Source organism: Parasteatoda tepidariorum, chromosome 2 (assembly GCF_043381705.1).
Source record: "Parasteatoda tepidariorum isolate YZ-2023 chromosome 2, CAS_Ptep_4.0, whole genome shotgun sequence".
Taxonomy (NCBI): domain Eukaryota; kingdom Metazoa; phylum Arthropoda; class Arachnida; order Araneae; family Theridiidae; genus Parasteatoda; species Parasteatoda tepidariorum.
The window spans coordinates 36,456,966-36,470,159 of NC_092205.1; the positions used below are offsets into that span (position 1 = coordinate 36,456,966).

General features: G+C 25.3%; 1 protein-coding gene across 2 annotated transcripts in view; it reads right to left on the reverse strand.

Moving 5' to 3' along the window:
- LOC107436187 (protein O-linked-mannose beta-1,2-N-acetylglucosaminyltransferase 1) overlaps positions 1-13,194 on the reverse strand; it is a 74,426-nt gene that overhangs the window by 58,311 nt on the left and 2,921 nt on the right. The window contains exons 5-11 of one of the 2 annotated variants that reach the window (XM_043044531.2): positions 12,692-12,841; positions 6,640-6,749; positions 5,780-5,864; positions 4,496-4,622; positions 4,338-4,404; positions 3,387-3,485; positions 609-704 (exon numbers count right to left, since the gene is read on the reverse strand). In XM_043044531.2, the coding sequence (XP_042900465.1) occupies positions 609-704; positions 3,387-3,485; positions 4,338-4,404; positions 4,496-4,622; positions 5,780-5,864; positions 6,640-6,749; positions 12,692-12,841 (734 nt within the window). Of the gene's footprint in view, positions 1-608; positions 705-3,386; positions 3,486-4,337; positions 4,405-4,495; positions 4,623-5,779; positions 5,865-6,639; positions 6,750-8,909; positions 8,995-9,800; positions 9,911-12,691; positions 12,842-13,194 lie in introns of both variants that reach the window. The other variant, XM_043044532.2, reaches the window with a different exon arrangement.

Genomic DNA, 13,194 nt, shown 5'->3' on the forward strand with positions numbered 1-13,194 from the left:
TTACCATTATAATATTAAAATTACTATTATTATAAACAATTGCCAACAATTTTTTTCATTTCTGTTTTTATGGTTGGCAACCGAATTACACCATATTTGTTATAGTACATAAATTCTTGCAACAGTTCTCCAAACACTTTCTGCTATTTTAAGATTACTTATATTTCATTATTAAGTTTTTCTTTGAGTCCTACATTAAGTTGTTCGATAAACCATTTTGAGAATGTCATAGTAGTTAATTAGAAGAGCTCAGGGAGATGTATTGACAAGCCACATTTTACAATTATTCAGCAGGGAATTCTTTTGAAAACTTTACAATTTCCATGTAGGCAACAAGATATTTACATGTACCATGCTGTTGTGTAGCAAAAATTCTGGGAATTTGTAATGTAGTTGCTTGAATTAATAATTAGAAATAGTTTGAATCAAAAATTCCATCTTTGGAAAAAATGTGACTTAAACCTTCCTGTGTATAATTAGGTCATTCCATTATATAAATAATCCAGACAAATATTAATCAAGTTATTGCATAGATAATAATAAAAAAAAATTGAAAAATTGAATTTTACAAAAAAAAAATCACAATTATATAATTGATTATATCTTACCACTCATTACTATAATGGGTACATTATAGATTTTATTTATAGAGGAAGGTTGCTTCCAAACTGGAGCTGGCAGCAAAGGATCATTTACAACATCAGCTAAATATAAAAATGTTAATCTATGTATCAATTAAGTAGTATAGTAAATGTGTCAGTTAAGTAGTATTTTAATAAATGTGTCAATTAAGTACTGGAGTAATTGTATAAATAAATTATACAATTAAATAGTATAATAGTATTAAATATTTATTGCATAAACAATGCAAAAAAAGGTAATTAATGGTAAGCGAGAATAACAATAAACAGTAAACGAATAAAACATTTCATTAAAATTCGCAATTATGTGAAAAGCTGAAATTGAAGTCACAATCCAAGAAAAAAAAGTGTAAAACATTTATACCATTAGACCCATACATAGAGTAAAAAAAACATTACTTACTCTTGTTATTTACTTCTACTAAAAACTGAAATTGTTTCCTCTTCATCAAAAGTCTTTTAATATAAAATTCATAGCCAAAACTTTTTATTTATATAATTAAATACTATTCGGAATTTAACAACTGCATAGACCAAACACATGTAAATTTAAAATTTGAATTGATATACAGTAGAATCTTGATAATTTGAGCCTCGGTTGTTCGATTTTCTCATAAACCTGAGGTGGAGAAAAAAAGTCAGTCTTGCTTCCAAATAATAACCAACACAACGAATGATTTTACGATGATTACTACAACTGAATGTTGAGAAATCTGAATGTCCAAAAACGATATTGTATTAAACTAAACACTGAAGCATGTGAATAGTATGTTGAAACGAAAAACATAAGAAAATTATTTTAAAGTACAATTGATATGATGCAGTAATATAATGAATATTGTAACTCGGTTTAACATAGTAAATGTACCTTGATCCTCTAATGTAAGTCAATTCTCTTAAAATATAAAATATTTTTCAATTAAATACTAAAATTTAAAACTTGCTTCTATTCATTTAAATATTTATTAAATCTTAAGTTTCCGATAACTCGAGCTTCTGAAAGTTTGAGGTAAGCTTGGTCCCATCCACCTCAATTTATAAAGACTCTACTGAGCTTGATACACATAAGAAAAATACATATTTTTTCTCCTTCACTTTTTGTGCAGAACATTATGTTAATTTTTAAGACAATAAAGTTTCAAAACTTTTAAAAAAATCAAAATGTTTAGTTAGAAAGTAATTAAAACAACGAATTCTCAGAACAGAAGTGATTTAAACATAAGGTGGATAAAAAGTAAAATTTAATAAGTGTGTATGGCAGGAAATACTAACAGGTTCGCTTGTGGCGTCGCTGCGGTAGCGATCACTATATGTAAAGCGAACTGAAGTGGTGCAGATGTTCAGAGTATAAATGTTACGACACGAATTCGATAATTGCTTTTCTATGCATTTTTCTTCAACAGCTAGCTGTATCGAAGGAGAGCACGCTGGGAGTGTGGAATGTTTTGTTTACCTTAAATAAATGTTTTCTTTAGTTGTTTATTAGTCTCAAGTCTTATTTTCGGAATACAGGATTGTTCCAGAGCGTTCACCAGATGAACCTACAAGTGGTGACCCGNGCTGAAATTGAAGTCACAATCCAAGAAAAAAAAGTGTAAAACATTTATACCATTAGACCCATACATAGAGTAAAAAAAACATTACTTACTCTTGTTATTTACTTCTACTAAAAACTGAAATTGTTTCCTCTTCATCAAAAGTCTTTTAATATAAAATTCATAGCCAAAACTTTTTATTTATATAATTAAATACTATTAGAAATTTAACAACTACATAGACCAAACACATGTAAATTTAAAATTTGAATTGATATACAGTTGACTCTTGATAATTTGAGCCTCGGTTGTTCGATTTTCTCATAAACCTGACGTGGAGAAAAAAAGTCAGTCTTGCTTCCAAATAATAACCAACACAAACACAACAATGAATGATTTTACGATGATTACTACTACCTGGATGTCCAAAAACTATATCGTATTAAACACTGAAAAATGTGAATAGTGTGTTGAAACGAAAAACACAAGAAAATTATTTTAAAGCACAATTGATATGATGCAGTAATGTTTCTATTCATTTAAATATTTATTAAATTTCAAGTTTCCGATAACTCGAGTTTCTGAAAGTTTGAGGTAAGCTTGGTTCCATCCACCTCGAATTATCAAGACTCTACTGAGCTTGATACACATAAGAAAAATATTTTTTTTTCTCTCTTTCACTTTTTGTGCAGAAGCATTATGTTAATTTTTAAGACAATAAAGTTTCAAAACTTTAAAAAAAATCAAAATGTTTAGTTAGAAAGTAATTAAAATAACGAATTCTCAGAACAGAAGTGATTTAAACAAAAGGTGGATAAAAAATAAAATTTAATAAGTTTAATGTGTATGGCAGGAAATACTAACAGGCTTGCTTGCGGCGTCGCTGTGATCACTATGTGAAGCGAACTGAAGTGGTTCAGAGTATAAATGTTACGACAAGAATTCGATAATTGCTTTTCTATGCATTTTTCTTCAACATCTAGCTGTATCGAACGAGAGCACGCTGGGCGTGTGGAATGTTTTGTTTAACTTAAATAAATGTTTTCTTTAGTTGTTTATTAGTCTCAAGTCTTATTTCCTGAAGACAAGATAGTTCCAAAGTTCAAATCTAGATGGAGCTAAAACGCTCATAAAAGAAAATGAAATCAGAAAGATATATTACTAAACAGAAAAATGACTAAACAAAACAAATAATATTGAATTTATATACCATCACAAAAAAGAGGCAAGTCATCATGCTTTTCACAAAACTCTACTCTTATTTGGTTACTAGAAGGCAATGGATCTGGGTGAACAACTGTACCTTTAACTAAAAAATAATTGTTTAGTAATTAATAAATGGAATCAATACTAATATTAAAACTAGCATATAGTAACTTTAAATTAGAAAATTTTAAAAAATAAATTTGATGATAAAGACTGAGAAAATTTTAATGTTCTTCATTTTAATTAGCATATACAATTTTATATACACACACACAGAACAATTAGAACTAACTAAACAATTAGATTTCTCCTTTTTACAGGAAAGCTACAAGATTAAAGTTTGATTTAAGTTGTATAAATATTCACAATTTCTTTTTCATAAACTGTTTCTATAATTTTTGTTGTAACAATAAATTAAACTCAAGTTTATAATTTAAAACTGATAAATTTATTTAACATAAAACAATATATATCTTTGTAAAATTTTCAACATTTACAATAATGTTAAATGCATTCTCAAAGCAGTAATACAGACATGTGTAAGGCTATATCAATATTTACATAAACATCAATAAAATCTTAGAATTATTCTAATTTAGCAACATTTGAGTACAGCTACTACTATATACAGAAATTAATTCACAATATAAGAATTTTTTTAACTTAGAAAAAGGAATCTATACAGAAAAATTTAGTTAATTTATAACCTAAAAAAACATATTTTAAGAAAGGAGGCATAAAATATGTACTTACAAGAAGAAAAATTTATGCAAACATTAATACTCTTAATACAATAACAATTAGATTTTAAACCCTAAGTTTTATTTTCATTTGATTTGATATTTTATTTGATTATATATTCTTATTTGACATTTCTCATTTGATTTATTAAAAAATAATAAAACATTATAAGAAACAAGCATTTGTTTTTCTGATATGGATATTAACCACTTACTTTCAAAAGGAACGCAAATTTTCACATCATGGTGTTTAGGCCATCCACTACTGTCTACAAAGTGAAGCTATTTAACAAAAATACTATTATGAGAAACCTCTCAAAACACCCTAAAACACCAAACAATAATTTCAGATAATATGTAACAATATACTTACCTCCTCAAATGGTGAAAAACCTGATATTCCTTTTTGAGTAATTAAATACCAACTACCCCTATAACTCAAATTCTGAATCAATGCACTGCCAAGATCATACAATAGCAATCTAGCAATCCGGGACAGTCTGTTTTCAAAATAGAATCATACATTAAGTTTTCAATATACAATGTTTAAAACGAATGAAAAGCTGTGAAATTGAATGCTAAATGAACATTTTGCAAAAAATAGAAATTCCTGGGAGAAAAAAAAAAAAAAAATTAAATCACAAGTATATGAAGAAGGTTTTACTACTAGATGTACAGCGCACAAAATAAAAAACAGACCACACTGAATAACTTTTGATCTAATGATTCGATCTTCATGTTCTAGGACACAATTTTAATGGTTCAAAAGGGGTGACCTCAAATATGCAAATCAATAAGTGCAAACGATACTTCAAGTTACGAAATCAGACACAACGTACTTTCTCTAAATGAACAAACCTTTTTTCGACGGATTCGGATTTCTGACCCTCAAATATAGGGAGTAGCCACAATCTGGAAAATTTGGTCCCAGCTCCAAAGTTTGTAATGATAATTTTACTTTCTGCGTATTTCATTATATCTCAAGAACTTTTTGATAGAATTGAAAGATTTTTGCACACAATTATAAAATTCCTTTATCCAAAGATAATACCATGCAAAAAATAGCCTTTATGAAGTATTTTTTATTATTTTATTTACTAATGGTGGAAAAAATTTTACTTGTAAGGTATATAATTTTTTGCAGCATTTTTAAAAAATATAATTTAACATGGCAAACAAGTTAACATGGAACATAATTTATAGGCAAATGCCCTCAAAGGGCTGTTTAGCCAAAGATATTGAATTGACTAAATATGTAACTAAACATCTTATTTCTCAATAATAACTATTTTAGTTTTAAGACCAACACTTTATAAAAAAATAATTTAATCATATTTAAGTCCTTTTAATTTACAGCCAGAAATTTTTAAATAAAATGAAACAATTATTTAAAATCCTAAGTTGCTTTAAGTAGTTTACTAGTCAATTGAAATAATTGAAGATCCAAATTTTAAAATATGCAAAAGCTAAAAACATTTAAAAAATATTTTTAAATGTTTTTAGCTGTTGCATATTTTGAAATGCTGTTGAAAGCAATTTAGTCTAATGACCCAAAAATACTCTGTAACTCTACTATTAACATCCAAAAACATTCAAACATTAAAAATTCAAGTATCCCAACTTGAAACTACATCCAAAATCAGAAGATAAAACATACTTTCTAGAAGGTTCATCAAAAGTCATCAGAACCACTATATCTCCAGGTCTTAGTGTCAAAAGCAATGTCTCCAAAAGAATTGAATCTGAATATACAAAATAATAACTTAATTTTGTACATGGTACAGTTAAGTTATACAATCTGCACATAAAACCAATAAAATTAAAGGGGCAACTTCAGTAGGAAAAGTATGTTTGAGCATTTTTAAAATTAATTATAATTGTATTAATCACTGACAGCTGCCAATGATGCTTGACTTCAATGCTTACTGAGAACTGTGTTTAACGATTAGTCCAATGTAGACAAATTTATATGACAAATGTATTAAAAAATTTCCTGGGAATATTCTCACATTCGATCTTGATCTTTCCAAACTGCTACTACTAGATTTTTTTTTTGCAATAAATTAGATAATTAGATTAAAGGCAACTAGTTGTCACCTTTAAGATTTTCCCTTGCGGAAAGCCCTTTTTTTTTTTTTTTTTTTTTTTTTTNTTTTTTTTTTTTTTTTTTTGCATGCCACTTATCCTAGTGCAAATCCATTTTGCAACAAGATCTCATAACGAAATTTTTCCAATTTCTCTGTCATGTTCAATTTATCCATTGAATAACAAGATTGGAAACAGCTTTTCTGAGCAGAAAATTAACCAAGATTAATTGATTAGAAAGATTAAGAATCCAAACTAATTAAATCCTTTTCATGCTTACAATTTTTGCATTGTAAACACGCATTGAACATAAGTTATATTTTATGAATAGTTAAGTAAAAGAGAAATAAAATTTTAAATGATTATTTTAAATTCCACCTAGATTTTTTTAAAAGTATATTTCATTACATTTGCTCAAAACTTAATACACACCTTTTTCATAAGTATCGAAATGAACAACACGAATGATTGTCCTTGTCATATTATCCACAACTGCTACATTTACACCTCGGCCACCCTCATTCACATCTTTTCCGAGAACACTTAGGTAAAAAAAAACATAATATACAAATTATTATGTAATCATAAACAAATAAATTTATAACAAAAACCATATCCTTTTTTTTTAACAACAACATAAACCAAAAGCAACATTTCTCTCCTAACTACATAAATACAGTGAGACCTGTTTTTGTGCGGTCCTTTTTTATGCGATTCTGTTTTTGTGCGATTGGTTTTATGCGATTTTATTTTTGTGCGATTTTTTTTGTGCGAATTATTTTTATGCGGTATATGAATCTTAACGGCGTTAGCACCAGTTTAATGTTTCCTATCAATGTGCATATGCATGTTGTGGACGAACTCTGATTACGTGGTCTCCTTGACAACGATGTATCTGAACTTCGCGATGCTCTGTTTATTTACTTTCATTNAATTAAATTAAATTAAATTAAATTAAATTAAATTAAATTAAATTAAATTAAATTAAATTAAATTAAATTAAATTAAATTAAATTAAATTAAATTAAATTAAATTAAATTAAATTAAATTAAATTAAATTAAATTAAATTAAATTAAATTAAATTAAATTAAATTAAATTAAATTAAATTAAATTAAATTAAATTAAATTAAATTAAATTAAATTAAATTAAATTAAATTAAATTAAATTAAATTAAATTAAATTAAATTAAATTAAATTAAATTAAATTAAATTAAATTAAATTAAATTAAATTAAATTAAATTAAATTAAATTAAATTAAATTAAATTAAATTAAATTAAATTAAATTAAATTAAATTAAATTAAATTAAATTAAATTAAATTAAATTAAATTAAATTAAATTAAATTAAATTAAATTAAATTAAATTAAATTAAATTAAATTAAATTAAATTAAATTAAATTAAATTAAATTAAATTAAATTAAATTAAATTAAATTAAATTAAATTAAATTAAATTAAATTAAATTAAATTAAATTAAATTAAATTAAATTAAATTAAATTAAATTAAATTAAATTAAATTAAATTAAATTAAATTAAATTAAATTAAATTAAATTAAATTAAATTAAATTAAATTAAATTAAATTAAATTAAATTAAATTAAATTAAATTAAATTAAATTAAATTAAATTAAATTAAATTAAATTAAATTAAATTAAATTAAATTAAATTAAATTAAATTAAATTAAATTAAATTAAATTAAATTAAATTAAAACCAAAAAAAAAAAATCAAATCACAAGTATATGAAGGAGGTTTTACTACTAGATGTACAGTGCACAAAATAAAAAACAAACCACCCTGAATAACTTTTGATCTAATGATTCGATCTTCATGTTCTAGGACACAATTTTAAAGGTTCAAAAGGGATGATCTTAAATATGCAAATCAATAAGTACAAATGATACTTTAGTTATGAAATCAGACACAACGTACTTTCTCTAAATGAACAAACCTTTTTTTCAACAGATTCGGATTTCTGACCCCCAAATATAGGGAATAACCACAATCTGGAAAATATGGTCCCAGCTCCAAAGTTTGTAATGTTAATTTTGTTTTCTACGTACTTCATTATATCTCAAGAACTTTTCAATAGAATTGAAAGATTTTTGCACGCAATTATAAAATCCCTTTATCCAAAGATAATACCATGTAAAAAATAGCCTTTATTAAGTATTTGTTATTTTTTATTATTTTATTTACTAATGGTGGAAAAAATTTTTACTTGAAAGGTATACAATTTTTTGCAGCATTTTTAAAAAATATTATTTAACATAGCAAACAAGTTAACATGGAATATAATTTATAGGCAATTGCCCACAAGGGGCAGTTGAGCCAAAGATATTGAATTTACTAAATATATAACTAAACATCTTATTTTTCAATAATAACTATTTTAGTTTTAAGACCAACACTTTATAAAAAAATAATTTAATCATATTTAAGTCCTTTTAATTTACAGCCAGAAATTTTTAAATAAAATGAAACAATTATTTAAAATCCTAAGTTGCTTTATATTAAGTAGTTTACTAGTCAATTGAAATAATTGAAGATTCAAATTTTAAAATATAAAAGCAATTTAGTCTAATGACCTAAAAATACTCTGTAACTCTACTATTAACATCCAAAGACATTCAAACATTAAAAATTCAAGTATCCCAACTTGAAACTACATCCAAAATCAGAAGATAAAACATACTTTCTAGATGGTTCATCAAAAGTCATCAGAACCACTATATCTCCAGGTCTTAGTGTCAAAAGCAATGTCTCCAAAAGAATTGAATCTGAATATACAAAATAATAACTTAATTTTGTATATGATACAGTTAAGTTATACAATCTGCACATAAAACCAATAAAATTAAAGGAACAACTTCAGTAGAAAAAGCATGTTTGAACATTTCGAAAATTAATTATAATTGTATTAATCACTGACAGCTGCCAATGATACTTGACTTCAATGTTTAACTGAGAACTGTGTTTAACGATCAGTCCAATGTGGACAAATTTATATGACAAATGTATTAAAAAATTTCCTCGGAATATTCTCACATTGGATCTTGATCTTTCCAGACTGCTACTACTCGATTTTTTTGCAATAAATTAGATAATTAGATTAAAGGCAACTAGTGGTCACCTTTAAGATTTTCCCTTCCGGAAAGCCTTTTTTTTCTTTTCNTTTTTTTTTTTTTTTTTTTTTTTTTTTTTTTTTTTTTTTTTTTTGCATGCCACTTATTCTAGAGCAATTCCATTTTGCTACAAGATCTCATAAAGAAATTTTTTCAATTTCTCTGTCATGTTCCATTGAATAACAAGATAAGAAAACAGCTTTTCTGAGCAGAAAATTAACCAAGGTTGTACATAAAGTGAAAACAGTAAGTGGATAAATTTATTAGAAAGACTAAGAATCCAAACTAATCAAATCCTTTTCGTATTTACAATTCTTGTATTGTAAACACGCATTGAACATAAGTTATATTTGATGAATAGTTAAGTAAAAGAGAAATAAAATTTTAAATGATTATTTTAAATTGCACCTAGATTTTTTTAAAGTATATTTCATTACTTTTGCTCAAAACTTAATACACACCTTTTTCATAGGTATCGAAATGAACAACACGAATTATTGTCCTTGTCATATTATCCACAACTGCTACATTTACACCTCGGCCACCCTCATTCACATCTTTTCCAAGAACACTTAGGTAAAAAAAAACATAATATACAAATTATTATGTAATCATAAACAAATAAATTTATTACAAAATCCATATGCTTTTTTTTAGCAACACAATAAACCAAAAGCAACATTTCTCTCCTAACTACATAAATATCTATTTCAGCTTAAATTACCTAAATAAATATTTTAAAACTTATACTTACCTATTAACAATAAGATCATAATTTTTCAAAAACAAATGCAATCTATCAAAATTCTTATTTCTCTAAAAATTTAACCAAAAGGTTTATTTCAAGTTTTTGCAACATGTAATAGTCAACACATGGCTTTTTTATAATTAAATCAGCATTATGTAGCTTACTCTGTAAGAAATAGGAATCTATATAATAATACATGCAAAAACTAAATGTTAATGAATATTTAAATAAGGCTGTTCTATTTTTTTAAATTTATTAAAAAAGTGCAAAATAAAAATATACATTATATTTGAATTACTGCAGTTCCAAATATTTATTAAAAAATTAAGTTGTGCACAAGCAGACTTTACACATTATAAAAAGAAGAAACATGAAATTTAAATAAAATATTTAAGCAGGCAGAATTCACCAAAATAAAAACTCCTTAATTATCATTATGATATCATTTTGCTTCTCGTGCTCAAAACAAAAACAAAGACATTGTGTGTCATATTATGCAGCATTTTAAACGAACTAATAGCAAGTAAAAATTTTAAATGCAGTTTATAGAAGGAAATCTACTAATTTCCAAAAAATGTATAGGGGAAAGTGAGGTGACACTGGGTAACTAAGATTCGAAAGCCTGTAAGAGCTAAATTGTTCAACCTAAAAACTGTCAGACTTAAAAAAGATATTTATTGTTTAGTAGTGTACAAATATCATTCCTGAAGAGTCATTGATGTCCTACGTTTTTCATAAATGATTTTTTTTCTAGAAAAAGTCAAATCCCCCGATCTTACCCCACTAGTCGGGCTAAGCCAAGTACACACATTAACTTTATGGGAAATTTAGAAGTACTAGAATTTAAAAAGTAGCCTACATTTAAATTTTATATGACAATTTAAGAAAATTAAGAAAAGAGAAAAAAGGAAAATTGTCCTGACTGGGACCAGTGACTACTGAGGTCCTGCCGAAATTCCTTACAAAAAATTATAGTTCTTATAATTTTTTTATTTATTTTTTTTAGGAAATTGCAGAGAATTTTTTAATATGTATATAAAAACTACGATTTTGTATAAAGAGACTTAAAAATTTCTAGAAAATAAGGCTTCTTGTGCTTTGTAGAAAGGACCCACAATAAACTTTGTCCTGGGGCCTGTAAGACGTTTGTTTATCCTTGAATATAGCTGTCTTCATCCTCTGCTGCACCGCAGCTTTTGTGGACTCAATATAGACGCACACCAAGAGAATACCTGGTCTTACCCAAAGCATGGAGATTATTGAAATGAATGAGGACAATACTACTATTGGACAAAATTCCTATTGCTTTCTAGGATATAAATCTTCAGTAAACGTATAATAAGCTGAACCAAAAATTATTTTCGTAATTCTAATGACCAATAAAATAATTTAAAAAAACAAGAGATCTTCAGATATATTGTGACACTTGACTAGTAAAGTATAATTCAGAATTTCTCTACTAGAAAACAAAACTAATTTTCCCACAATCGAGGCACCCAGTCTTATCGCAATACTCAGTCTTACCTCACTCCCCCTTATATATTTTGAGCCATACAAACATGAGACTTCACATTACTCTCCTAAAAGCAATTCATAATTATGTAGTATTCATTTATTCTAGATAGCACACGAAATTCTTAACGAAATGTGGAAAATTGTAAATTTATTTCCGATACAACTTAAAAATAAAAATTTTCATGTAGTTTATTAGAAGAATGTTTATGACAAATAATTAAAGAAACATATTTATTTACAAAAAAAAAAAACATGGTAACATATCTTACGCACAGAAGTCATCCTTACCTTATGCAACTAAAATGTTTTACAAATATAATTAAAATATTATTGTAGCTGAGTAACACATAATTATATTTGTATAAAATATACCTTCAGATACTCTTAGACAGTCATTTAAGATTAAGCAAAAAAGTAAAAAATAATGAATAATCTGATTTAAGATACAACTGAAAAATAAAAATTTTAAGGTTGTTTATTAGAAGAATGTTTATAACAAATAATAAAAAGAAAACATATTTATTTACAAACAAAAATCGTTATGCTTTTCATCACATTTTAAAAAGTTAATCTTGATAAATTATTCAAAATCTCAATAAGAGAATATGGCAGCATATGTTATGTCACACAAGTAATCCTTACCTTACATAAAATGTTTTACAAATATAATTAAAATATTATTGTAGCTAAACAACACATAATTATATTTGCATAAAATATACCTTCATAGGTATAGACAGTTATTGAACTCTTAGACCGTTATTTATGATTAAGCACACAAAAAATAATAATGAATAAACTGATTTAAAAATTGACAATTTTCAATTTTTGAAAGAGTTTATTCAAAAGATTAATAAATAATCCAAAATGATTTAATTACTTTATTTTGACATTTAAAAAAATTGGATAATATTTTACGATGTCATAATCTTAATAAGATCAATACATATTTATGACATATCTTATTAATGTTAAGGCATGATTACATAATATATCAATAAAATCAATCTTAATTTATCCTATAATATTCTGGATCATCTAATATTAACTTATCTAATAATGCCATTGTTATGGTAAATATATACTTACTATTTGCCATCAATACAAAGCTTTGGTTCATCACTATGATCCTTTCCCGAATATAAATGAACAACAAACTCATTACTATTACAAATTTTTGAGAAACCACAATTGGGAATAATATCACCAACTTGAATGGAGTGAATAGCAGTAACAGTTCTAAAATTAAAAAGAGTAAATCTAAGATAATAAGACTCTACAAAGAAATTTTTAAAAAATTAAAAAATAAATGCTTATATTTCATAAAGATAATAATAAAATATCACATAATAAATAATATGTACTATACAAATAGCTCCTAAAAAATACAACATAATCAAAAACATATGATATATGAATTCTGAACTTCAGTATGATTTCTAAACTTATGAAGTGCCACCAAGGATTAATTTTATTCTTTTAACATATTTTATTAATTCTATTACAAGTAGACAAAAGCTTACTCTCTTTTCTGGATTTTTTACACGAAGTGAAAATAACTTCAGTCACAGTTGTTATTTTTATTTATGTGA